Raw genomic sequence first — 27,376 nt, forward strand, 5'->3', positions numbered from 1 at the left:
TTATCTAATTAAATAGTATCACATAATTTAATATTCTCTCACTTCATTCATTAAATGATAAGATATAAAAAAAATTAAAATTAAAATTAAAAATTTAAAAAAATAAAATAATTTCATTAAATTGGATTACAAAAGTTTTGAAAAGCATTTTACACATATGCATGAATTTTATAAAATAGACAAATAAGTTCAATAAACATAGTAATACTATATTAGGTTTGATTATCAATGCAAATCATAACGGTTTATATTATCAATGTTGTATTTATTCAATGAATCACAATAATATTAGTCTTTCTTAACCACCCATATCGCTTGCAAAAAATCATGGAGCATAGAAGAATAAATTCAGAGATCAAACATAATACATCACAAATTAATTCAAGAATAATATTAATTAGAGATTGAAATAATGATTCAAAATATGAATAAATTAAATCACATAAATAGATTTAAAAAAATTTTATGATATAAGTTATTTTGATTTCAAAATATGTAGTTTTAATATCAATTATAAGCATAAAAACTATAATAATATTTCTATTATATGAAAAAACTTTAATATCAAAAATTAAAATCAAATAACCCAATATCAAAGTTTAGATGTGCATACCTTTCGATATCATTCTAAAAACCTTTATCTAATTTATAAATGTATCGTGATCTAAAAACTATAACGATATTAATCTATAAGGAAACTAAATTTATCTTCTCCTCTTTGCCTATCATTTCATAGAATCACTATAAATGATAGAATATGTATTGAATGGGAGATGAAAAAATATTAGTAATCTCTCTTCTATATGTTATCATATCCTCTTCTTAGTTTTTACGAGGTTTTGTTTATTTATAGGTTAGAACAAAAGACCTAAGATAAGTAATTAAAAAAGTTTCTCCCGTGAAAGTAAACTCTAATGAATTCTATTATAATTGAACTTTTTTTTTTGTTAATCGATAATCATAATAAAAATTTAATCAAATATATCATATATTTTTATCTAATTAAACAGAATCATATAATCTAATATTGCCTATAATAATTTACACAAGAAAAACTTTATACTGCATTTGATGAAATTGACTCATCTCTAAAAGTTATTTTGATATTATCTCGCCTCTAATGTTTCGGACACCCAAACAAAAGAAAGGAGGAAGATTGGATCTTATTTCTTCCCCTTTGTCGCTTTGAAAAATGGCCTATGTCTCAAAAGTCTGACTCCAATGGCCCTAAATGTTCTATTGACTATGAACCAGTTAATTCTATTGGCTGGATGAGCATAACTTTTTACCAAGTGTTCAGTGACTTTTATAAACTCTACTGATTAGGTATATATGCTGATCATAGTATAAAATATTACAGGCATAGTATAAAATACTCCTTATCTTGTTCTAAGTTTCTACGCAGAAGCAACGTAACCACCGTTCTAACCCAATGAATGGAGAAAGTTTTACACAAGGTAAATGGTGGTTTTTTGATGCATCTCCAACAGCAACCAGAGAGGAAAAATATAGAAATTGAAGATCAAAATCTCGCCTAATTGCTTGCTAAATTTGTTGACATTTTTGTTGAGCCGCGCGGTCTTCCTCCTACTCGACAACATGATCATCGGATTCCAATCCTTCTGGGGGTGAATCGATCAAGTTGCAACCTCTATTCCTCACTGATGCTACTTGTACGCAAGAAGGACAAAACTTGACGGATGTACATCGACTATCGAGTTTTAAATGACATCACCATTAAGGACAATTACCTCAAAACACTTAACGAGACAGTATGGGAAACAACTCAGAACTAGAATTTGCTCTTTTATACCTTCCTAAGTTGATGCTTCTTCAAGAGAGTGTCCCTTTTTTTGAAACAGATTGAATCCTATCATACAGACTGCTTATCTTGCTTGAAGTTACATCTTGACCTCACATCTGATGCATGTAATGATCACAATTACCAACAGAACACAGTGATTGTATCTGTGAAATATTTCAGAACTATAATTTGCTTTTGTAGTGATTGATTGAATTTATATGCTTCATCTACGTGGCCTCCCTATTCCTAAGACAGATTGATGCTTATTTATCCATACTGCTCATCTTGTTTAAGTTGCTGCTTGAAATCATCACACCACCAACAGAAAAACAGTGGTTCTATCTGTGAAATGAATCATGATGGAATTCGTTCTTCTCTACATTTCCATATACTCATTGTTCAAAGTTATGCTGCTCCTACACACTGTTCCTAATCCTAGTGTTGAAACAGATCGAAGCCTCTCCATCCAGACTGCTTATGATGTTTGAAGTTGCTGCAAGACCTCACATCTAAAGCATTCAGCAATTACAGCCACCCATTTGATGTCAGAAGACCAAATTCATGGGCTGAGCTGAGACTTCACTGACATATGCGAACAACTGCATCCGGTCTCTTATGCACCAGTCAGTGGAACAAGGACATGGTCCCTGTGCAAGTGGACTGATGAAGCTTAAGGAATGCGAGGCCAAGTTCCCGGTGCCATGTTGCTGCTCAATGGGATGCAAGTTGGCCGAGGAATGGCCATGGAATCTCACTCAGACAGTTTCTGTGGCTGAAGATGGGAGTCACCAACTCCACACCCTATCACACGGTGAAGGAATCGATTCTTCTCGTCTGACCAAATCAAACAGCAGCTCTGCTGTGGCACCTCTCTCTGGGAGACGACTGTGAGTGCTATTCCGTCAATTGATTGGAACCGTGGAGCCGCGTCGTGCGAAGCTGCTTCGCGGAGAAACCGTAAGTGGCACCGAACAAGTGGCGGTCGCGGAGCGGGACAACGCTGGGTCGCACGGAGGGTGAAGTTTCGGCTACGCGGAGTCTGCATCCGATTACGACACCACTTTACGTACCAAATTTTGGCCTACTTCGGAACCTACCTTTCACGTTATCAGGTGGCAGGGCAGGCGGATCCCATGCGGGCCCCAAACCACCGCGCAATCACAAGCCAAGTATGTGAGCCGAGTAGTTAAGCCTGGTGAATTTTCTCTTCAAATTTCGCACTGTTATCTTCTAATGGTGGTGTTCTTCCTTAGTATAATAGAAGTTGTTGGATATTTCAACGCGGTTGATACTTCAATCATGGTATTTTGGTCATTGTCAAGACAAAAGTAGAAGTGGTCTTCGCACACAAAGATTGGAACAAGAGGCTTGCTCTTATCAGATTAATACAAAGAATTAGTGGACTATAAAGAAGAACAAAAAGCCAACCATATAATAAACAGGAAGAAGAAGAGCAAATGAACAGGTTTGACGGAAACAAGGTATGTGGACATCGATGGCTCGACCACCACCAACAAGTGACCAGCCAACCTCCACCACTTCTCTCTCTCTCTCTCTCTCTCTCGCCCTATATATATATATATATATATATATATACGGACGACCCTTCTTGGCTCAAACTCCAAGAAGCATCTCTTGGTCGGACATCTGAATAGACGCTGCTCTCCCCTGCAGCAAGATCTTGGCTTTCCTTGCCGCGACCAGTAGATCCCGGAGATGAAGCAGCGGCAGGCCTGCGAACTCTGCGGCGGCGAGGCGGCGATCTTCTGCCAGCCGGACGCGGCCTTCCTCTGCTGGGCCTGCGACGCATCCGTGCACGGCGCCAACTTCCTCGTGGCCCGCCATGTCCGCTGGGTGGCCTGCGGCTCATGCCACTCCCTCGACTCTTGCCGCCGGGTCTCCGGCCCCACCCCGCGGTTGGTCCGGTCCCTCTGCCCCTCCTGCGACCCCGATCACTCCCCTCCCTCGCCCTCCCACCAGGCTGCCTCTTCTTACACTAGCTCGTGCCTCTCCACCTCAGAGCCCACCTCCGAGTCGACGGCGGGGCCACCGGCAGAGAAGCCCGCCGCTGCCCGACGGGCGACAGTGAAACGGCGGCGAGGAGTGGTGGACGAGAGGGTGGAGTGGTTCCTGCTAGGCTGGGGCCGGAGGATGGGGCTGCGAAGCCGCAGGCCGTGCGTCGAAGCGGCTGCACGCGTGGCTGCCGCGTGCGAGGAGTTGACCGCGGCCCTGCCACTACGGGTGTCCCTCGCGGCCGCACTGTGGCTTGCCATCAAGCTCCCCGAGGACGAGGCGTCGTCAGCGAGGGGCCGAGGTGCAGCGCTCCGGCGGCTGGAGGTTTGCTCTGGCGTGCCCGCGAGGCTCATCCTCGCCGCCGAGTCGCGGATCGCCGGGCGCGTCCGAGTCGCGAAGGAGGGCTGGGCCGAGTGCCCATAGCCGAAGGATTATAGCCACGAGTTCATTCTTACTCTTATGCACACCCCCAGCTTCCTTTTTATTTGAAGGGAACATATGTCTACAAGAGATGTAATTGCTTGATATTGATGTTTGCAGTTAAGCTCTAATCATTCAGAAATTTTTGTCGTCCAGCTGAGTTAAAATTATCCGTACTAACTAATGTATGTGCATTGGTTATATACATATCTGAGAAGAGATTAAAAAGAGCATTAAGATAATAAACTCACATCAATAGAAACTAATAAGATAATAAACTAATTCTACTCATCCAAGCGTATCCGTTGTAGTCTAGTTGGTTAGGATACTCGGCTCTCACCCGAGAGACCCGGGTTCGAGTCCCGGCAACGGAAACGCTTTTCTATTTTTTTTATAATTCTGATTGTTTCTCTGTTCATTGCAGCCCCAAATTAGTACTTACTGATTTTTTTTTATTTCATTATATTATGCAAAAACTTTGGGCAGTCAAGATTTTGAAAATAATTTCATTCCAATAAAAATAAATTTCAAAAAGAAAAAGATTCTATGAAAGCTTTATATATATATATATATGTATGTATGTATATGGAATGAGGAACTTCTTTTTGTTCATGAGTCATATGCCATCAATTCAAGCCAACTTAGCAGCAGAATGAAATGGTGAGGTAGAGTATCATCAAAGATTGGAGCCATAGAACTCCAAATGGTGAGGCAGAACGAGACCAATCATCTGTGTAATACAGATCATAGCAAGCATAGCAATATTCCATGATTCATTCATAAAAAATGCAGCTGCAATCCAAAATCTTCAATGTTTCTCTTATATATATGTTGATACTCATGAATTCCATTCTTCCTACATGCCCTCTCTTCATATTTGCATTGCAGTACATGTTAACAGACTGACTTGGAACTTCTTGATTCCTCTATAAATACTATACTTTTGCCGGTAGTATTTGACCCCTTTACTTATTCACTTTCATGTCCTTCTGTTTCTTCCGATAACCAATTTTAGTTTTATTATTTGCATAGTCAAGCAGCTGCAACACCAGCTGAAATGACTAACGAAGAAGCGTAGGGAGACGACGAGCATTCGTAGTTCTTCGGTGCTCCGGAGGCAAACTGCTCTCCGAGTTCATCATGTAGCATCTGCTGGCATCTGCATTCTTCACTGCAAAAGGCCTTCTCTCCTCTACAATTCAAAAACAAAACACCGAGAGAAAGATCTATTAGTACATTCTTTTAACCTACCAAATAATGCTTGCAAACTGTATGCCAAAGAAAAGAACCTACCGAATATCATTAATAAATTTGGCTAATAAAATTTCCTCCCAATTAACTTGGAGGCATATTATGAGGCACATAATATCAACCACAGACTTCAGATTATGTACCAGAGAGGAGATCAACCAGATAGAAATAAGGCAGATTTAAACACATGTTTCAGAATTAAAGCCACAACAGCAGAATATAGAGTACAAACAAAATGCATAATCCATGAGAGAACTTCTCTTGAAAAAAATGGCATAACGGAAGTTCAAACTATTCGACCAAAAATCAGCATAATTTGTAATACCTGATGGTATGAATGACATGCAGCATAGCATACTACATAGCCTTGAAGAATATTTAATATGCCACATCACTTCATGCTCCATACAAAAAGATTAAGATGCATAATCTATGATCTAGGTATTCAATTCTATTGTTTCTAATATAAGTATAATGATCCACATTTGTCCACAAAAAAAAAAAAAAAAAACCTCATTTGGCAGGTAGTCAAGTTTATACCAATCAACAATCCAGTTGCTACCCGCCTAGTATGAGAATATGATCATACGACATGTCTCAACACTAGTAACTTAAAACCGTTTCCTAAGCTTCATAACAGTTTGTCCCTCGGGAGGACAAGCCCCCTGCAGCAACTTCAGGCACAGTAACATTTTAAGGTTCTCTATTTTCAATCAACAATCACAGCACATGTTGTTGATTAAAAGGACAAAAAGCAGAGATGCTCATACTTGTTGTTAGTTAATCTGAACTGAATGTTTAGAATAGTGACTGACAGAGAGAGAATCTCCCAACATGAATAATAATTTTAACTAACTCTGCAATTAGATTGTAACCTCCAAAGTTGATCGGCTTCGGGATTTTGTTCAACAAAGAAGAAAACTATCTAATGATGGGTATAGGAGAGGAGAGCACACATTTAGCAGCCATATGGTTTAGTTTCCTTCATTTAAATGTCTTAATTTTTTTCTGAAAAGGAATCCTCTTCACAGATTCACGAACAATGCTGATCATCTCAACAAAATTTCTTCTCTTCAATTAAAAAAATGGAATTAAAAATTTCAACTAAGGTACTCGTGTGTACTGAACTAGGTACACGGTACAATATTATGAAGGCAACAACTTTCCTTTTTGACAACTATCAATTCAATAAAAATCGGAAACTATACAAGTTCAGCTAATGATGCTTGCTAACTTGGAATAATGGAATCTATGTCAAATCAAAATCCCTATCTTTTTTGGTTGTTCTCGTTGATTGTTGGAAGAGAAGCATCCACAGACCAATTAACAACAGTAAGTGATTCTTTGGTTATAAATTTAGATGAACAAGCTTTGGTGAAAAGGAAAGAGAATTGATTGTGACCAATGATGTCAGGAAGATGCTATGCCTATGTTACCAAATCAGGATGAGTTCTAGAAAGATTACAGCAAGGGAATAATCCCATAGCATCAATTGCTAAAATATCCAAAATCTCTCAATTGCCCCATGATATGTAAGCACAATTAATTTGAAAATGTTTATAACATCGATAGCTTGTCCTTATGATCAAATCTGAATAACCCCATAATAAGGACGAATCAACTCCAATAAGACACAAACCAAAAGTAAAACAACTGATAAGAGTTTTTCTTTGTAACGCTATTGACCAAGACCAAAATTAAGTGTCCCAGGAACATGTCCTAATATGAAAAAGGTGAAACAATTGATCACAGGCTGGAAAAGTGCCATGACATACGGTTACTCGATTGATCAGAGTTCACATTCAGGCTACAGTAAGGAGAATTTTTGACACAAGTACTCACTCTACATTGCATTTGAGGACTAAATAGATAGAAGTTACCACACACATTTATACCTTCACCAAAATATAAAGACTTAGCGTGCCGAATGCATGATATAAATACATATATACATGGATGTATGTTTGGCTCACATGCATGCATGTCAAGCCCATGGATTTAATAATGTCAAGGGAGCATTACATGTTCTTAAATCACCAGCAGGAAGAAGAATGAAACAAAAAAAGGAAAAAAAACTGATATTATAACCAGAAATTGATTCAACATCAGCATGTGTATGACGACAGGCCCTGATGCCCCCACCATCACCTCAAAAATGGTTCTTATTCCACATAATCAACAAAAACTTCCAAAGATCGCAGCTTTGATATCCGACATTATTCAACAACCCCAAAATTTATGCATCGGAACAAATAGAAAGGATGAGGAAGAAAGGAGATCGACGATTACCTGTACATGTAAACGTCCATGCCATCGAGTTTCTTCTTGCAGAGGAAGCAGCACCTCAGGAATTCCGCTACCACAAAGGGCGGGTCCGCTAGCCCCGGCGGCGGCGGCGGAGGAGGCTCGAAAAGGAGGCCATCGTCGCCAAAGTAGACCCTTTTCTTCACCCTGTTCCCCCCCAGGTGCGAGATCACACAAGTGTAGCTCTCGGAGAGCTCCATGTCCTCCCCCACCTCCCCCTCCTTCGGTGCGCCGGTCCTCAGCCCGGGTTTCGTCACCACGGCGCCGATCGGGACCGGGTCCGACCGGGCCAGGCCCGCGGCCGGCTCCTCGGATGCGGCGCTCATGGCGGCCACGATGGCGAGGCCGACGGCGCCGTCGCCTGCGGCGAAGCTCCGGGGGGACCGAGCGGCAGCGGCCGGCCGGGAATTGGAGTGGCGATCGTGTGCGGCGTCGGCGGCGGAGGAGGAGGAGTCGCTGAAGCCCACGGAAAGAGCGAGCTTTAGAACGTAGTGCTTCTTCTGGTCGCCGGAATCGGCCATGGCCGCGTCTTAGTCTTCCTTTTATCCCAAGAAAAGGAAAAGAGAGATCTTTGAAGGAGTTGGCAATCTCTCTCTCTCTCTCTCTCTCTCTCTATATATATATATATATATGTAGACTAATGTACTTCCTCTTAACACAGAGGAGATGAAGGGAAGGGAGGAGGGGTGAAGTAAATAGTACGCTCGCTCCGTCTCGCTCTCTCCACACACACCCTCTCTCTAGAATGAGCGTTGGGGGATTGGAGAGAATAAATAGGAAGCACATCATGAGAAATGAAAAGAAAAATGGTGGCATTGTGGGGTCAATCCTTGTCATTTTAATCATGGGGGGAGTGTGAATATTCTCTGGAATTATGGGGACTAAAAAAACAAATGGTGGGCCCAAGGCTCTCTCTCTCTCTGCTTTTGGGGTGCTATGCATGGGGCCCCGTATGGGTTTCTCCATGCATTTCAGTTTCATTTTGTCCTTTTTCACTTGACACAGCTTCTACCATCCTCTGTTTCTTTTTCTTTTAATGATTATTTTGGTATTAATGATATGAAGAGAGTTTAAAATAAAAACAAAAATATAAAAAATAGTAAAATAAATATTTAAAAACTTTTATTTAATTGATCGACGTAACGATTATTATTATTATTATTATTATTATTATTAGCTTGATTAATGATATTTTTAGAAAACTTCTTTTAACAAGTAGATGTGCCACAGTTTTATTTTGAAATAAAAAAATGTTCAGCATATATTCTTTACTAAATTGGCTCACATAAACTGCATAAATGTAGATGACAAAGAACTCTTTAGTATGGTTAGGATGCAACAACATGAAAATTATACCCTTCATCAAAAATATATATATATAATGTTTTGACTAAAGAATCAGAAATTTTGAAATCCCAAGAAAAATTAATCAATCATGTCTGTATGTTGTGTCTGGTTTGCTTAGAACATTTATATTGATTGAGGATGCATTGCAGGTCATTAAAGGTGCCCAGAACATAAATAATGAAATATCCAAACATGACTTTTATTTATTGGCATGTGCTTATTTTTTATTGTTAGGTTTCCATGGCATGTTAAATAGATTCAAGCATTTGTTGATAATTTCTTTATTTGCTATACCTTTCATAATTGCACATCTCCACAATAAATTCACATTTATTACATCTTCAAAATGACACTGAAAGGAAAATCTGTAGATTATGGTTCTTTCTTGTCTTTGTTCTTCCTGAACACTAAAAAATGATTATTTTCATTAGTTTGAATGTATAAAGGAATTGCAGAAATCTTAGCATTAATTGACAGAAAATAGAAAATTTTCAGCATTAGTTTGATACTTTCTTCATAGAGTATCAATTCATCTTTTCTTATTTCAACCAAACTGTGTTGGTTTTTGTTTACATCCATTTTCAGATCTTATCCATCTTTTATTTTATTTTGAAATGCAGGAAAAATATGAAAAAACATAGGTTGTCGGAGAAAATATCTTCTTTTTTTTTAGGTTTTCTCGGATGATACCCGTTTTCCTCAATTCTGAACGGTCATCCCTATTTTAAAAATCTTAAAAATATCCTCCAAGAGCTGTCAATCATGTATTTTTCTGTCCAAATCTAAAAGTTTTTCCACTAATTATTCATATTGTTTTTGTTTTAAAATACTATATGGTGTTTTAAAAATACTATATTATGTTTTTATTTAAAAAATACTATGGTATCGATATTTAGCTTAAAAATACTAGACAGTGTTTTTGAACTGCCTTACTTTAATTTTTTTTTTGGATAAAAACACTACCAGGTTAGTTCAAAAACATTATATAGTATTTAAAAAAAAACACTATATAGTATTTTTAAAACAAATAACATTATATAGTGTAAGTATTTTTAAAATAAAAATACTATATAGTATTTATTACTATATAATATTTTATGAATAAAAATAATCCACAAGATAACAGTCAAGATCTCCCGTGATAACAACAACCAAGATCTCCCTAACGACATGATGAGATATCGTAAATCTGTTAAGAAAAATCTTCTCAAAATTCTCCTTCTAAACATGTATAAATATAAAGTATTGTATATTGTTTCAATCAATACAATCTTCTTCTTTCTATTTTATTTCTATCATGGTATCAGAGCTCTCGTCGTGAAGACCACTTCTAAACATCTCGAAGTAGACCCATCTCCCCGCCGGAGTCTATCGAATCTTGGCTCCTCCTACTATCTCGTGGACCGCGACTCCACCTCAATCACTCCCCTCTCCATTGCTGCTCCCGTCGTGATCGCACCTGACATTACCATCAGATGTAGCATTTTTCCTTGGCGAAAGGCGGTAGCAACAATGGCATCTTCCTCCGTCGAGCTCTTATCATCGTCGTAGCGTTTTCCATGGACGTCCTTTAGGATCATTACGTCGACCTCCTTTGAAGCTGAACAAGGGCCACCCTGTCGTGCCCTCTTCTCCTCCCTGTGCCGGCATCATTCTTTACTACCGTCCTTCCTTTGCCTCTTCCTGCAGAAGCAGAGCTGACGCAGCCTCGCAATTGCTCCTCGGCCAACAACCTCTTCTCCTCGTTCCCGTATCTCGCTCGAGCAAGAAGTGCCGCTGGATATCTCCATAAATGCAGCAATCCTATCCCCTACGCATTTTGGCGTGCTCAATTCTCTAATATATTATTTGGCTATGATTTTCTAGGTTATGTTGATGGCGTGCTCAACATCCTAACGCACCCAGTCCAGTACCAAACCAAATCCGGATCACAAATTATGGTTACGCTAGGATCGTCTCATCCTTCAAAGCCTCGGTCACTGGATCCCTCGCCCTACTCATTTCTTCATGTGACACTATTGCCGAAGCTTAGTGCAAGTTGTAAACCACCCTAGCCAATGAGAAGTACTGTTGCTGATTATCTATATAATATAAGGATTATTATCGATAATTTGGCCTTGATAGGTCATTCCTAGTGTTGAAGAAGTTACTATTCCTAGTGTTGAAGAAGTTACTGTCCATATCCTCAATGGCCTCGGAGACAAGTACAAGGAATTGGTAGCAGTAATACGCGCACGTGATTCACTAGTGTCATTTGAAGAACTCTATGACAAGTTGACTGACTATGAGATATATCTCAAGCGTGAGGACAAGTTGCCAGGACCATCCATCACAGCTCAAGTCAGTTACAAATTTAAGAAGAAGAGCAACCGATACAACAAATCTATCAACAAAGAAAGGTTTGGCCAGCATGTCTGCACTTGTGGGCTCCAAACAAACCTCCCCTCCTCAACATTTCAATTACAACCATCAAGGCAGCTACTTCAATTATCTTCAACCCTAGCGTCCTGATCACACAAATCAACAAAGAGTTGTGTGCCAACTATGTGACAAAGTTGGCCACTCTACAAAAGTCTGTAGAACTCGACCTAGACTTCCTCCTCCGTCGCATTGGTCTTATGCAAATCTTACAGTTACTTCGACTACTGGTCATCAAAATTAGATTATGGACTCTGGCACATCTCATCACATCATCTCTGATTTACAAAACTTGTCCATCCACAACGACTGTGGCAAAAACGAAGACATCATCATCGGTGATGGTAACGGACTCCCTATTACTCATACTGGTTTAACAATGCTTAATTCACATAGCACTTCATTTACGCTAGATGATATTTTATGTACACCCCACGTCAAACGAAACCTTATTTTTGTTTCTCAATTCTGCAAATAGAATCATACCTCAATTGAATTCTTTCGTAACTCCTTTCTTATCAAGGATTTGAGTACGGGGGCATCCTTGATCCGAGGCCAGAGTAAAGATAACATTTATGAGTAGCCAGTTCCACAAATCACCCAACCCACTGCCTACTATTCGGTAGTAGCTCCAACTGATGTGTGGCATCGTCGTCTTGGTCATCCCTCAACTTTTATTCAGCAAAAATTGCTTTCCCGTTATTCTCTTCCTATGCTTACAACCAATAACATCATAACTCATTGTGATGCTTATTTAAGTAATAAAAGTCATAGACCTCCCTTTGGAAAATCCTTCATATCTTGCTCTAAACCCCTTAAGGTTATTTACACTGATGTTTGGGGCCCCGCTCCAATCACTTCCTTTGACAAATTCAGATTTTATGTTATTTTCGTAGACTATTTCACTAAACTTTTTTTAGTCTAAAATTAAAACTGTTTACTCCGATGGTGGCGGTGAATATCAAGCCCTCACATCCAGCCTATCTGCTTATGGTGTACAATACCTCAAGTCACCTCCACACACTCCTCAACTCGTCGGCTCTGCTAAACGCAAATATCGACATACAGTTGAAACTGGTCTCACACTCCTACACCAAGCTTCTATGCCACCAACTTTTTGGATTGTAGCATTTCAAGCTGCTATCTACCTCATTAATTGTATGCTCACTCCTGTCCTTGAGTATGAGTCACCATTTGAAAAATTATTTCACAAATCCCCAAACCTTCAAAAACTCAAAGTGTTTGGATGTTTATGTTGTCCATGGCTCCATCCCTATGCCTCACATAAGTTAATATCAAAATCTAAACCTTGCATTTTTATTGGATACTCCCTTGACCATAATGCTTTTCGATGCTATGAACCCTAATCTCGAAAAGTCTTTACGTCCCATCATGTTATTTTTATAGAGACTACCTTTCCGTTTCACAATCTTGAGTCTCATGCTGTGCGACCTACTCCATCACATATACATCATTGGAGTACGCCATCAATCTCGTCAACCGAGTCTCCCATAATATCATCCAGTCCTTCTCCTCAAGATCTACACTCTCTCATTCTCCCGGTGGAATAGCTCCTTACCATTTCCATTGTGCCTCTCTCTTCTTTACAAGGTTCCCTTATGACTGAAGGCATTCCCTCGGAATCACAATCACTACCTTTATTCTCTTCTGGAACCAATGGCATTGAAGTCTCACAGCCTACCCTAATCTGTGCCCCTCCACTGCCCATACTTATAACACACTTTATTGCCCCTGGACATCCAATGACAACACACTCAAAAAGTGGTGTCTTTAAACCACGACAAATCCTTGACCTACATATAATCACAACATCCTCGTCAAAGACCACCGAACCTATCACAATTACTCAGGCCTAAAAATCTTCATACTAGCGTAAAACCATGTGTGAAGAATATGATGCACTCCACCATAATTCTATATGGACCCTTGTACCCTTTCATCCCACACAAAACATCATCGGGTGTACGTGGGTCTTTCGAATTAAGCGGAACCCAAATGGATCCATAGCCAAATATAAAGCACGTCTAGTGGCCAAAGGGTTTCATCAACGACCTGATGTCGACTTCATAGAGACATTCAGCCCTGTTGTTAAACCCATAACAATCCGACTTATTCTGAGTTTGGCCATCTCAAAAGGCTGGCATTTATGTCAACTCGACGTTAACAATGCCTTTTTACAGGGAATCCTAACTAACGATGTCTTCATGCAGCAGCCTCCTGGCTTCATCCACCCTCAATATCCAAAGTATGTTTGTAAACTGCAAAAAGCTATTATGGACTTCGTTGAGCTCCAAGAGCTTGGTACACCAAACTTGGCTCGTTTTTTGTATCAATTGGCTTCATCAACTCTAAGTCTGATACCTCCTTATTTCTTTGTCACCAAAGTGACAATATATTATATCTTCTAGTATATGTGGATGATATTATTATCACAAGCAATAATCCTATAGAAATCAAGGCATTTCTCAAGCATTTAGCAGATCGATTCTCCCTTAAAGATCTAGGAACCTTGAACTATTTTTTGGGAGTGGAAGCAACATATACATCTTCCAGGCTCTTCCTATCATAACGAAAGTATATTCAAGGTCTATTATCTAAAACGAATATATAAGATGTAAAGGTAGTTACAACACCTTTATCTACTGGCGAGTTGCTCAAACTATGTGATGGAAGCCCTACTATAGACCCAACTCAATACCGTCAAGTCTTTGGCTCCTTACAGTATTTATCTCTCACCCGTCTAGATATCTCATTTGCGGTCAATAAATTATCCCAATTCATGTATCGACCATCTACTATACATTGGTCTACAATCAAACGAATATTACGATATCTTCATGGGACTATCAATCATGACCTCTTTTTTCGCAAACATTCTCTCAGTCTTCATACCTTTGTTGATGCTGATTGGGTAAGGAATTTTGATGACAGAACATCCACATCGGGGTATATTCTCTTTCTTGGACCTAATCCAATCAGTTGGAGTTCCAAGAAGCAAAAGACAGTTGCACATTCTACAACTGAAGCTGAATATCATGTCATTGCCACTGCTGTTGTAGAACTCAATTTGGTCATGAATCTCCTCAAGGAACTTGGCATCAACATCAACTCTACTCCTACAATATATTGTGACAATATCGGAGCCACTTATCTATGCGTCAATCCGGTATTCCACTCACGCATGAAACATATCGCCATCGACTTTCACTTTGTACGAGAACAAGTTGTCAGACATCAACTACGTGTTTCTCATGTACATATGGTTGATCAATTAGCGGACTCCCTTACGAAGCCTCTTACATGCAAATCGCTTTCATCACATCGATCCAAGATCGACGTCCTTGATAGAAGCATCATCTTGCTGGGGCATGATAACAGTCAAGATCTCCCTAACTAATGACATTTTTTTTAAAAAGATATTTTTGAAACATTAAAAATAAAAATGACTGTTTGAAAATTATATAGAAACAATATCATCCGAAAAAAAATCAAGAGAAAATATTTCATCGAAATAGTAGCCCAAAAGCATAAGTATAATTTCCTTTCGTAAAGATAATCACTTTTAAGAATATGTCTATAACATCTATTATTATTATTATTATTATTATTCTTCTTCTTCTTCTTCTGTGATGTGACTGATTCAAAGTCACCTTCACACCGTTCTCGTGAAGCTTTACGAAAGGGTGTGGACAAAGACATGGGGATTGGCTTCTAACCGGTCAACCATGTTCTTCCAAAATGCTCATTGAATTATGATATCGGACAACCACTTGACCCAAAATTCCTCCTGTTGACCCAATATACAGATGGTGATACCTCCTTTAAATTATGATGTTGCTAATCCAAAGCATCTTAAGCCTCGTCCTAAGGAAGTGTCTAATCCACGGTGATATCAAGAACATTTTTGTTTTTGATGGTCTCTCGATCATAACAAATCATTGGATTTCAAAATAGATAAAATTAGTTCCACCTAATTTGTTTTTCAACAATCGAATTGGTATGACCATTAAGGAGTTCAATATTCGTTTAGTAGATCTATAATCTAATTATATCATAAGTTTATCGAGAGGAATATTTTATATAATATGTTGACGTAAGGTATTACTTTTTCGAAAGACTTTTTGTTATCTCCCTATGCTAATATGATATATCATCCATTAAACACCACTAACTTCAACCACAAGTTAAGTTTAGATTGTTCGAAAATAATATCTACGTCAAGATTATATTATAGTCGATATAAATTGTTTGAAAATAATATCTACATCAAGATTATATTGTAAACAAAACTTAATATAAATTGGGGGTGTACGAATAAGCGGGTGCAAACAAGCAATGAAACCAACAACAACAAGACATCCAATTATTCAAAACAAATTAATGTGAATAAATTGACAAATAAAAAGATTTCATAGTATCTTGGACAAGTTTGATGTTTGCCCACTAAACTTGGCCATGAAGATGCAAGTGAGAGACTTCACAGCACTGTTATTTTCTGAAAGGCCTCTGCATCAACTATGGAGGACCAACTTTTAATTTGTTACATACTTTTGCTTAGAATTACATATATTATAAACAAATTTTAGGAAAAACTTTAGTTATGTGAAAGATAAAAAAAAGATATACCTCTATTCATATTCAACCTTAATTCACACATTTAGGATTTCCAAACCCTCATCTGCATATGGCTATAGTTTGTATTGCACAAATCTTTTCTTATCAGATACAAAGGTTAAATATTAAGGGTTGACATTAAATATTAAATATTATCTACCAGCGATAGTTAATTATTATGATAACAAAAATATTCATGAATGGTAATGCTCAAATTGAGTTTTTGGGTGGATGAAAGTAAGGAATATATATATGTGGAAGATCTTAATCCATGGAGTGACATGTATTCTATACTAAAATATGTAAGAGTAAATGCAAAGACAAATATGTGAAAACTCTTTTTTATGTGGTTTTTTTTTTACATTTTAAGTTCCCATATTAATTTTTTTTTCCACTTAAATTCTCCATCATATCACACAATCCGAAGAAAAATATGTCAAGGAAGACCTTAAACTTCAAAGAATTAATATAAAGTTTTTTTTTTTTTGGGGTGCTAAGATTAGGGTTTTTTAGGAGTTGAAAATTTAATGGTATTTTTTTCTTAACATATTTTGAACATCTTAGGAATCACATCTCCCTATCTTTACTAAAAATGAAAGTTCAACCACTATTTTCGCAACAAATTATTAAAAAATAATAAAATATTATTGTTGAGATACCAAACTTAAATATCAATAATAAATATAAAAAAATATAAATTTAAAGCTCATTTTATATTTTTTAATTCGTCGTTTTAATTTTACTAAAAGAACCATAAAATGAGTTTCTTCATCCACTAAAAACTAGGAGTAATTAGTTTTTGATTTCCATGAATTTATTTTCTTCACGTAGTAGTATTTTTCATTTTTAAATGTATTGTTCTTTAAGTAATTTATTCTCCAAACAACAAGTGGTTTTAACTAACAAAACCTAAATATAATTATCCATCCTAACACACGAGAACGATGTTGTCACCTCCGTGTAGTATTTGGCCGTGGGGGAAAGGACGGAAAGCGACGGTGGGAATGAGCACCACCGCCAAAACAAGACGTTAAAGTGGCAGAGCAGTACAGGTTAGGTTAGAAGTAGCTCTCCGGGCGTCATGACCGGCCACGGCAAAGATCGATTCATACCTATCAGAGAATTTAAAGTTCCGACTGAAAGTAACCTCATTTATATATGCTACTGTACACAAGAAGAAGTAAGAGAGAGAGAGAGAAAGAGAGAGTCGTATGTCTTTGATCATTAAAGATATATACTTGTGTCCAAAGAAAAGATCTCAGCACACACGAGACGAGAGAAAGGAGTCGTCGATATGTCATCATCTCCTTAGAAATAAAAATGCTTGTGTCCAAAGAAGATCTCTCAGTACAAGAGAGAGAGAGAGAGAGAGAGAGAGAGAGGAAGAATTTGAAGCTTTTTACTGCACTAAAGCATGTTTGACATACCAAAGATTTTGAAGCTTTCACCAAAGATAGTGAAAGGGAAAGGATGTATACAATTACATGTATACAATACCATTAATATGAACTTAAACATTTTGAATCATGCGATAAAATACTATAAATTCATATCTCTATTCAAAATAGGAAACTTCACTGGATCAGCTTTCCTTTGACAACAACAAACCATCTTTGCATTTTAAAGCTGAACAAAGCTTCTTAGTGGCAAAGAAAATGGCCTATGAGATTAATTAGCTTTCAGCCCTATGAATCTTAATTCAACTGTTAATTAGCTTTTAGGTTTTCCAACATGCTTTATATCCCTCTAAATCCAATTTCTCATAGTAAAAATCCTCTTAACCATTAGTTAAAATCCTGAATTAGTTAACCTGACTTTTTCTGTATGGATATCAGAGAGAAATATCAAAAACTATTAAGGTAAATATTTCGAGCTTTGAAAGAACAAAGATAAACTCCGTAAACACTATATAAGAAAGAGGTTAGCAATCCTTAATCCGCGTATGGTGACATCCATCTTGTTGCTCTTTCTAGAACAAACAAAGTAACGTAGCTTTTTACCCTCATCATCATGTCACATCTTCTTTTTCTTCTCATGGCTGCAGTGCTTTATTGGGCCCGTTGCCTGTGTCTCCCGAGGAGTTCCCATTTCCTGTTGTCACTTTGCCAGGACAAGTGATTCCATGGAAGAAACAAGCACCGATGGAGGGAAGAAGAAAGCGATCCCCACTTTTGTTGCCATGCTCACCACAAGTGAGTGACAGCATATTTCCACACCCACTTAGGCTTGTTCAACCTAATATATATGGAATTGAAGGCATACAAACGCTCCCCTTCAGATGCTTTCTTCTGACTTGGCCTTGCATGGTCCATTAAAGCTTTGCATTATTTACATGAGACCAAAGGGTTGTAGCTTTAGTCAACTCAACATTTTCTTTTACACCATATACCTTAAATAAAGCCTAAGCAAAAAATATTTTATAAATAGGATTTGAGACATGATTATGATAGCAAGAGAATGGCCAAAGGGCTCCAATGCCGATAAGACTCATCACCTCAAGTGATGATTCTTCCATGTAACTCATCGGAATCACACCATAAACTCATATGGATGGTAGATAAATAATACGAGTAAGAACGCTAATGCATGAAATTTCAAGGTTATAAAGATTTTATTTCATGCATTATCATTGCTACGATCGACGCATAACTTTCAACAAAAACACATGCTAATGAATCCAATTGTAATGATGAAATAAATCAAGAAAGAATTGAAATATTACATTAATAAACATTTTTATACGCTATATAATTGTAAGGTTATGCAAATCCGTTGTAGTCTAGTTGGTTAGGATACTCGGCTCTCACCCGAGAGACCCGGGTTCGAGTCCCGGCAACGGAATCTAATTTTTCCATAATTTCATTTTCACTTTTCCCCCTTTTTGTCCCTTTTATTTATTTTTTGTTCCATAAAGCAAATACATATCTCGTACAAGTCCAATTTTCTGTAATATCCTACTATCTATCCACCTGATATATATATATATATATATATATATATATATATATATATATATATATATATATATATATATATATATATATATATATATATATATATATATATATATATATATATATGTGATAGAATGAAACCTTACACTTTGTTTTGCTATTCAATTGCCTTGATTTTGTTTTCTTGTAACGCAAGCTTCTTCTTTCTTTTCAGCGAACCAATCCCAACTAAGCTCTAATCCCTCCAATAGGATGTGAATGCCATTTTTCTCAACATCTGAAACGAATCATGATGCATGAAATATCGTCTTTACTCTTCCTTGCCAAGGCTTCCGTCGTCAGACGCTTCGCTGCAGCCTGAGGATCCTTTATGGATTTTACGAGATCGACAGCTTCCTGATTGTTGATTACCTGAATAAGCGAAGAAAGGTTATAAAAGAAAAGAAAAAGGAAAGTGAAATTTGCCCATCATTACCCAATTGTCTAATAAGTCATGCAGGCAATGAATGCAATCTTCTTGAAAGAGAGAAAATGGAGAAGACATAACTGGGGAGATTCATCATATGCAGATAACAATGGCACCTAGATTATTACAATAGCTATTGCCAGAAAGGGGAAGAGTATGTATAGGATCCTCACCATGCTATGATCTCAGGCAGTAAACAAAACTGAACCCAGGTAGGCCATTTTTTCTTCTTACAATTTGGAATACTATATAAAGCCAGAGGAGAGGGTTTCCAAACAAATTTTTTTAGCTTAATGCAGGAGAAGTTAAAGGATTTAGGACCACTGACCTTCCACAATCCATCACTCGCAAGTATAACAAACTCTGTAGTCGAGTCTATTGGGACATGTCTAACATCAGGTTCTGAACTTAAATGTGCCTTGAGGCTTTGGTCACCGAAAGCCCTTGCGACCGCAAGTTGGCCATTAACACGGGGAACATCACCTGATCATATCAAGAAGTTTCAGCCCACCCAACGGTCTAGTGCTGGTGACAGTCATTCATGTCAAGTAAAGTCTACAGCATCGAAAGGAAATCATTACCAGGAAAAATTGTTATGAAACCGCCTTGCTTTTCGATCCTACTTCGCTCCACATGGGGCTCATGATCGACGGTGAGTTGCTTAGCAGCCCCTCTTTCAGACAAGACAGCTCTGGAGTCGCCTATGTTGGCTATCCACAGATCTTTGCCATCAACTACAATCACTGTGACTGCTGTTGAACCCCCAGGCCCCAAATGCTTTGAGTTTTCAAGAATAGCATTATTTGTGGAGCAGTAAGCATTCTTAATTGCCGATTTAGGATCGCTCCAAAACAAAGGCTGCAGCAATAACAAATGAGAATTATCATTCTGAAGAATTTGAAATTGTACAAATAGTGAAAAAGGCTCAACTTCAAGAATAATATTCACATGAAAGCAAAAACAGAAGAAATCTTGAGAGAAATAGTTAAGCCCTGAGAATTAAAAAAACAATTTGGTTATATTTATGATCCTTAAATATATATACTATGAACTTAAGGAGTCATGTTTACCTACATGACTGGTCTTCCTCTTCAACATCTTTTATCTCAGATTATAAAATGTAACAAGAAAAAGTAAAATAAAAGTGCCAATTAGAGGAATAAGGATGGTGGAAAAAGAATAATATATACCTCTTTTAGTATATTGTCAAAAAGGGTGGCTTGCAGGAAGCTTGGTACACTATCCCCAAAATGACCATCAAAAATAGCAAATAGGCCAAGCTCATGATTTTTTTCATATCTATATTTTGCCACATGGTAGTCTTCCATATCGTGACCTGATTTCCCTTTCACCAAGTGGAATCCATGAGATACTTTGGTACTTGACAACTTGCTCCGCCCTTTCCCAGTATCCGCAGATGACGTATTGAGGCATGCTGTGCTCTTCAGCAAATAAGATATGCAAAGTATGTGCAAGTAAGCATCAGTATGTGCTATTAAAGAAAAAATAGGGTTAAGAGCTGAAAGACAAAAGGCAAAATAGCAGTCCCAGTGACAAAACAATATTTTCCTTGGTTCTCAAAGGGGGTGATGGAATAAAAACTCAGAAATAAGAAAAATAACATTTGGCTGAAGAATGTAAAAAGATGATTTAACAAGTTAATTTAAACAGCTAAAAATATCCATGTTGGAGTCTTGAAAAACAACAGGGATATCCCATATTCTCTATGATGCTAAAAAAACAGCCCTTTAAGTTAGAAATCAAAAGAAGACAAACATGCTCATACCATTAATCATCCAGCAAGTACATTCGTAACTAAGAAACACTTGGGTATTCAAATATGCACAAGTATTTAGTGCATTTCGGCTAACATTTGTGCTCTAGGCATAAGCAAATGTAGGATCTATATATATATATACATATACATATATATATATATATATATCCCAAATTTATCACTTGATATTTGCCAAATTTTCAGCGTATGCTATACTTTATTTGCTTGCACAATCAACATTAACTTTGTTACCATCACCAACCCATAAGAATAACAATAACCAACAAGCAAGCAACTATTTTCAGGTTGGTCAAACAGAAGTTCAAGCTGCAAACATGTTGGGAAGAAAATGTTCATGGAAAGACTTTTAAGAAATGAGATAGCAACAACTTGTGTCATGTTCTCTGCCAGTTTTAGCACATGGAATGAAAGTGTTTCTTGGGACAACTAATTTCAGACATGATTAATTCATATGCAGGTCATAACCATCAAGGGTTAAACCATTTCAGGCTGATTATGCGGTCTCTACACAACAACCAGTTGAACTTCCTTTAGGTATAACTTCACAATCCTTGCATGTAATTTCTATTTACCTTTCTAGTGAGAAATAAAATCTATCAGGCTATGATTCTGTCCATTTGAATAAGCAATAGAATAATTATCTTTTTTTCATTACAGTGAGCATTAACAACCATGAGACAATTATAATACCACCTTCTTTATTAAGGTATCACTTAGTGCCACCAGGAATTATTCTCTAGAAAAAGGTAGACCTAACAAGCTTTACTATAAGTAATTATGTGACACAACCCCAACAGACAAGCAGCACGAATTAAAATTCTGCTAAACTTGTATGCTTTAGAAGAAGGGTAGAAGCGACAAGCTTTACTATAAGAAGTGATGCATATGGTAAAGCCACACATAAGCAAGAAAACAATTCTCAGACCAGCCACCTGAAACAGGTACCACCCCTTTAAAATTCCTCTGAAATTTGAAACACACAAGACGGGTAACAGTAATAAGTTTTTTACTGCAAGAACTAATGTTTATCTTAAATGCACAAATAAGCCATGCGCCAATGGTACTCGACCCCAGTGGACAAGCGTGCTACATATACAATTAAGAGGTTCAGCGTCCCAAATCTCAGTCCTTGTGACACAAAAAAGGGGATGTTTTTAAAGTCCTCGATAAATAGATCAACTAATAATTTTGTCAAAAGACGAACCAAACATGATCATACTACGAACCGAAGAATTAGTTAGTATTAACAACTTCAATTTCTGATTCCTTTGAGAGGAAAGATAAAAATGGACTTCAACCATCTTCATAAAGTAACAAAGTAAGATTAACGAAGAGAAAGAAATTTATGATCGGATGATACAAACAAACCGCAGATATTCTTCCCAATTAACTATCCTGTCATAAATCGAACTAGTAATTTTCCTTCTATCTACAAAAGTGGATGTTTTTACATCCAATAAAACGTCAATCACGCCCCTTATGTCATCATGATCGAAGCCTCCGATCCATTAGCAACCATATCAACGAAAACCCTAAAACATTTCCCGATTCCATCAATATTCGATCCTACCGAACTAGAAACAATCAGCTACTCAGCTACATCTACTTTCCAGAAGCGAAAGAAACCGCAACGAAACGTCGGGAACACAAGGTGAGGGAAAGAGATTGCACCAACCTTGATGATGTTGATGAATTCGGACCTTTTCATGACGCCGGGAGCAAAGCGCACATCCGACAGCCCAACCGAAGGAAACAATGGCGAACGGCGAGGGGGTTTTCGGATCAGAGGAAGACGAATGAGAACAGGACCGCCCCCTTCGAGCCCATAATAAATTCTACTACTCGCCTTCTTCGATCAACAACGACAGCGGCAAATCCAATATATCGTCATTCCCCCGATTCGTCGTCTGGCGATCCACGTCCGCGTCGCCGCGACATCTTTCCTGGAAGTTTCCTGCGCGGTCCTCATCCCCCTTTGACCATTGCGATCGAGGGCTATACACAAAACCAAACATCTAAAGGACCTTTTCGCATGATATCCATAATCTAATTTACACAAACGCCCTCCATAAAGCTAGAATTTCTACAGATTGACCGTGAAATCTCTAATTCGAATCTAAATAATGCTTAAATACTATCAACCAAAGACATGTTTTTAAGAAAATAGATATCAATATTTCCACCCAAAATTATATTGTAAAATTATATTTTATTATTATTTTAGATGATTGTATGAAGTATGAGATTGCCACCCAAAAACAAAAAAAAAAGAAGCAATGTTCATAATTATACTTCTTACAATGGACATGAAGGATCACAAATAAAAACAGCATCTTTAAAGGTGTTTTGAGGAAGCTTTCCTATGTTCATCAGGAGGGCATTGTGACTGATGAGAGTACAGTAGACCTGTTCGAAGTCTTCTCAAGATTCACATGGATCGAAGACTTGGATATGTCCAAGACACCTTTGTCTTCTTTTCCATGGTGTTGTCAGAATAATGTGATCTGAATCTTCTTCTTCTTCTTCTTCTGTTGAACGTGAGGATGATGACCGAGTCAACCAGCAAGCCTGTCTATGCGATTGGCTTTACCTTTTAGATTCTGCCTCTTAGTCAACGGTGCTAAGATTTCTTTCATGCCTCAGTTGATGCTGTAGTGTACATCACATCACTACTAGTCTTCCTATCTGACAGTGGTGCTGAACGAATAGCCAAATATCCAACCAAGAAACCCAAATAAACGGTGGACCAGATGGGCTCAGATCGATTCGAACCCAACCGGACCCAATTTAAACTATAAGCCGGTCTAACTAAACCACCATTGGTCTTTCTTTCTGCCCTCAGTCCTCTCATCTCTTGAACTTACCCGACGGCCTGCAACCCTACTGCTCGCGCGGGAAGTCGCTCGCGAGGCGGCCGGCGACCAGAAGGCAGTCCTCCCTCAGTAGAAACCTAATCCCAGTGAGGGGCTCCGGCTGGCGACTAGAAGGCGGTCCTCTGGTGATGCCACGCATCTCACCAGCGACGGTGCGATCTCTCTCTCTCTCTCAGAGACGCGCGCGCGCGCGCGAGCACCCACCACCTCTCCTTCCTGTTTCTTTGGAAAGATGTCAAAAAATGGATTGGAGTGGCTCGTGAATCAATGATCAAAAAGCGAATTTTTGAGCCTCTTCTGATTTTATCTTGTCTGCTAAAGAAGGCCCGTGTTTTCTTTTTCAGGCGATGATCAGAAATATTTTGAACACAATAAGGAAAGGAAGCCATGCGATGGATTATGGAGATAGGACTCTTTCAATTGTTTGTCGACGTGGTTTCCATGACGGAAAGGTGACATATTGGTGCAGAATTTTGTTCTTTCCCTTCTTTTACTTGGATTTTTGCCGTTTGTGCACAATGCACATGCTGTGATTGTTCTTTTTATTTCATGTCATGCATCGATTAAGACTGAAATTGGTGATTGTTCTTCTTCATTTCTTTTTGAGGTAAATATGTTATTGTACGTGCAATAAATTAATTTTTGTGGGATCTGTTATTATTGTTTTTAATTGAGATATGAAAGTTGAGTAATAGTGAAATGGGTTCGATCATGTACTTCAAAATGTCAGTAGGTAAAATCTATTAAAACTAAGCAATCAAGTATCTTTACTTACAAATGTTGGTTGATTTACATTGATTCGCTTGAGGACTCTATTAGCTTAAGGACTGGAATCATTCAACTGACTTGGTAGGTTGTTTAACAAATTAGTATGTTGTGATTACGGAAAGTTGGAACATATTATGAGTCAATTCTTGCAACAATAGAATATTTAACAAGCCATGTGGTCCGTATACCTGTAGTTATATAGTATGAACATGCTTCAAAACAAAATATTCTAGAGGAAATTTGGAACACATGACGGGCCAGTTCTTGCGACAAAATAGAATATTCTAGAGGAAATTTGAAACAATGCTTCTAAAAAAATTTTATATAGTAATGAACATTTAATTGTTCAGTGATATTTACTCAAATGCTCAGAGGCAGTAATCTGGTATAGGAAGGAGCCAATTCATATTAAGAAATTCACTCTCATAGCTATCCCGATTGAATTAAATATCTTAGTTTTCTATCATTAGCATTATACATATGGTTGACAAGGGAACTGCTCAGTTCACTTAAATGCATAAAATCTTGATTTTCCTGTAACCACCAGGATGGGCTTAACAATTGGAAAACCTCAACAGAAAACAAAAACATAGAGGCAAAAACATGAAAAAGGAAAATGGTAAAAGAGCAAAGAAGTTTGATGACAAGAAAAGATACATGGGGCAAGCAGAGCTACAGCTATCTGAGGTCCATAGAAACAGGACTTGTGTTGATTATAATCCAAATCAGTGTATGACTAGTGTTGTCATATGAAGATCATTATCATTAACATCCTCCAAACCAAGTGAAGTCTTTGGAAAATATTGTTGTACATGATAGCATCTTTTTTCTTTTTTCCCTCTAGAATCTTACTTTGTCATACTTCTGGGCAAGGTTCAATATCTTGGTCCAAAGCCTTCTCTGTACCTCCAACCGATATTTGCAACTATGTTTTTAGAATAAAAAGTACGGATGCTGATTGGCTAACTAAATGTGAAGGGCTTTTAGTTCTTTGTTTGCAAGCATCCCTATCCCTAGTTGCTTATCTGTTTAAGAGATGCTTTAACTAACTTAGAGTTCTTGTTGAAGGAGTATCCATTAAAGTCTTAATGGTGTTTTCACGTGCTTTATAAAATTCCTAATTGTTCACTTCACTAACTATTCAATGATACAATTTAAATTATTATTGTATCTTACCTCAGGTCCTCAGTGGCCCTAGAAGCTTCTTTGGTGTGGAAGATTTCTTGGATGATGACAACAGCAGACCATACACATACAAGAAGGAAAAGAGACCAAAGAGCCCACATAAACATATTTCATTCAAGCAGCGTACAATAGCTTATATGGAGCCCTTCTCACTCGATGTCTTCATATCCAAGCGGTTTGTCTCAGCTTCCGTCACCCATAGGGTGACATGCAAACAGGTCGCAGTTGCAGGAACTAACTCCAAGGATATAAAGGCAGTTTTAAAGTCCAGGTCAGATATACCTGCATGCTTAGCGGTTGGGCGGTTCTTAGCAGAAAGGGCAAAAGAAGCTGATGTTTACACTTGTACTTACGCTCCCAGGGAAAGGGACAAGTTTGAAGGGAAAATAAGAGCTGTTGTTCAGTCTCTCATAGACAATGGAATCGACGTAAAAGTTTATCTTGATTGATATTTAATGTGCTTGAGAACACGTTGATTGTTTCTTGGGTCAAAATTCCGAGTCTTAATTTATCTTTAATGAGAATTTGGAAGACCAATTTCTCTTGTATGTGTATATTTAAGTGGATTAAGGTGAGGTGGAGAAAGTACCTCTCAGGGCTCAAAGTTGATGATATTATTGGGAGCAGATGAAGTGAGATACGATGATGGTGTGGACTATGATGATTGAGCTACTGAAGCTGAAGATATCAGAGGAAACTGAACCCTCATGATCAAAGTTTAGGTTCCTCCAATTCTTTCTTTTGGTGCCCAACATTTCTCATTCGAGTTATCTGGGATGAACATTGGAGAATGTTGTAACTGATTGTCCGATGTGTTTGATTTGCCTCCAGTTCTTAACATTCCGAACTCAACCAGCGGAATTCCCATCTTGAATGTCACCAAAATTTGAATTTAATTCAGGTGTCTATTGTTCTATTTGAATACATACCAAATCAGATATATGATAAGATCCGATCCATTGTTATATTCTACTTGGATACTACTTTCCTGCTTGGATTCATCATCAAAACTTTTCGGAAGGGCGTAAGTCAGTAAGAAATTTGACCTCAAAATCGGGGATCATAATGAAAAACGTCCAATATAAATGAAAATTTACTTAATAGTCAATTTTTTAAACAAATTATATCATTTCATTTTTG

General features: G+C 37.8%; 4 protein-coding genes and 2 non-coding genes across 7 annotated transcripts; 4 read left to right on the plus strand and 2 right to left on the minus strand.

Annotated features, from left to right (window-relative positions):
- The first annotated feature begins 3,339 nt into the window (after nt 1–3,339).
- On the plus strand, nt 3,340–4,379 carry LOC135597833 (B-box zinc finger protein 32-like). The gene has a single exon (XM_065091375.1). It carries the CDS (start codon nt 3,521–3,523, stop codon nt 4,238–4,240), a length of 720 nt encoding a protein of 239 aa, XP_064947447.1. The 5' UTR covers nt 3,340–3,520; the 3' UTR covers nt 4,241–4,379.
- A 159-nt stretch (nt 4,380–4,538) lies between these two features.
- On the plus strand, nt 4,539–4,611 carry TRNAE-CUC (transfer RNA glutamic acid (anticodon CUC)). Its single transcript has one exon. It is a non-coding gene; the product is annotated as a tRNA-Glu (tRNA).
- Nucleotides 4,612–4,984: 373 nt separating this feature from the next.
- On the minus strand, nt 4,985–8,515 carry LOC103972012 (FCS-Like Zinc finger 13). The gene is made up of 2 exons (XM_009386197.3): nt 7,778–8,515; nt 4,985–5,429 (listed from the first exon to the last, which is right to left on the minus strand). The coding sequence occupies exons 1-2, from the start codon at nt 8,311–8,313 to the stop codon at nt 5,270–5,272; spliced, it is 696 nt and encodes a 231-aa protein (XP_009384472.2). The 5' UTR covers nt 8,314–8,515; the 3' UTR covers nt 4,985–5,269.
- Nucleotides 8,516–18,864: 10,349 nt separating this feature from the next.
- LOC135597868 (probable protein phosphatase 2C 44) lies at nt 18,865–23,382 on the minus strand. 2 transcript variants are annotated; one of them, XM_065091384.1, is made up of 5 exons: nt 23,086–23,382; nt 20,803–21,047; nt 20,194–20,470; nt 19,941–20,095; nt 18,865–19,557 (listed from the first exon to the last, which is right to left on the minus strand). In XM_065091384.1, exons 2-5 carry the CDS (start codon nt 20,938–20,940, stop codon nt 19,417–19,419), a joined length of 711 nt encoding a protein of 236 aa, XP_064947456.1. In that variant the 5' UTR covers nt 20,941–21,047; nt 23,086–23,382; the 3' UTR covers nt 18,865–19,416. The 2 variants fall into 2 exon arrangements, with proteins under 2 accessions (XP_064947456.1, XP_064947455.1); XM_065091383.1 differs by having other exon boundaries at nt 20,803–21,054; nt 23,086–23,381.
- On the plus strand, nt 18,961–19,033 carry TRNAE-CUC (transfer RNA glutamic acid (anticodon CUC)). The gene has a single exon. It is a non-coding gene; the product is annotated as a tRNA-Glu (tRNA).
- Nucleotides 23,383–24,279: 897 nt separating the features above from the next.
- On the plus strand, nt 24,280–26,730 carry LOC103972026 (uncharacterized). Its single transcript, XM_009386222.3, has 3 exons — nt 24,280–24,435; nt 24,628–24,735; nt 26,233–26,730. Exons 1-3 carry the CDS (start codon nt 24,412–24,414, stop codon nt 26,683–26,685), a joined length of 585 nt encoding a protein of 194 aa, XP_009384497.1. The 5' UTR covers nt 24,280–24,411; the 3' UTR covers nt 26,686–26,730.
- The last annotated feature ends 646 nt before the right edge of the window (nt 26,731–27,376 follow it).

Source organism: Musa acuminata, chromosome BXJ1-2 (genome assembly GCF_036884655.1).
Source record: "Musa acuminata AAA Group cultivar baxijiao chromosome BXJ1-2, Cavendish_Baxijiao_AAA, whole genome shotgun sequence".
NCBI classification, from domain to species: Eukaryota; Viridiplantae; Streptophyta; class Magnoliopsida; order Zingiberales; family Musaceae; genus Musa; species Musa acuminata.

Bases quoted from the DNA above. Each gene is read 5' to 3' on its own strand.
- LOC135597868 (XM_065091383.1), bottom strand. From the start codon at position 23,118: ATGAAAAGGTCCGAATTCATCAACATCATCAAG. The intron at 21,055-23,085 runs GTTGGTGCAATC...TATTTGCTGAAG, and splicing joins AATTCATCAACATCATCAAG to AGCACAGCATGCCTCAATAC. The intron at 20,471-20,802 runs GTATATATTATT...TTATTGCTGCAG, and splicing joins TTGACAATATACTAAAAGAG to CCTTTGTTTTGGAGCGATCC.
- LOC135597833 (XM_065091375.1), top strand. From the start codon at position 3,521: ATGAAGCAGCGGCAGGCCTGCGAACTCTGCGGCGGCGAGGCGGCGATC.
- LOC103972026 (XM_009386222.3), top strand. From the start codon at position 24,412: ATGCCACGCATCTCACCAGCGACG. The intron at 24,436-24,627 runs GTGCGATCTCTC...TTTCTTTTTCAG, and splicing joins CACGCATCTCACCAGCGACG to GCGATGATCAGAAATATTTT. The intron at 24,736-26,232 runs GTGACATATTGG...ATCTTACCTCAG, and splicing joins GTGGTTTCCATGACGGAAAG to GTCCTCAGTGGCCCTAGAAG.
- LOC103972012 (XM_009386197.3), bottom strand. From the start codon at position 8,313: ATGGCCGATTCCGGCGACCAGAAGAAGCACTACGTTCTAAAGCTCGCT. The intron at 5,430-7,777 runs GTAATCGTCGAT...TTTGAATTGTAG, and splicing joins ATGGACGTTTACATGTACAG to AGGAGAGAAGGCCTTTTGCA.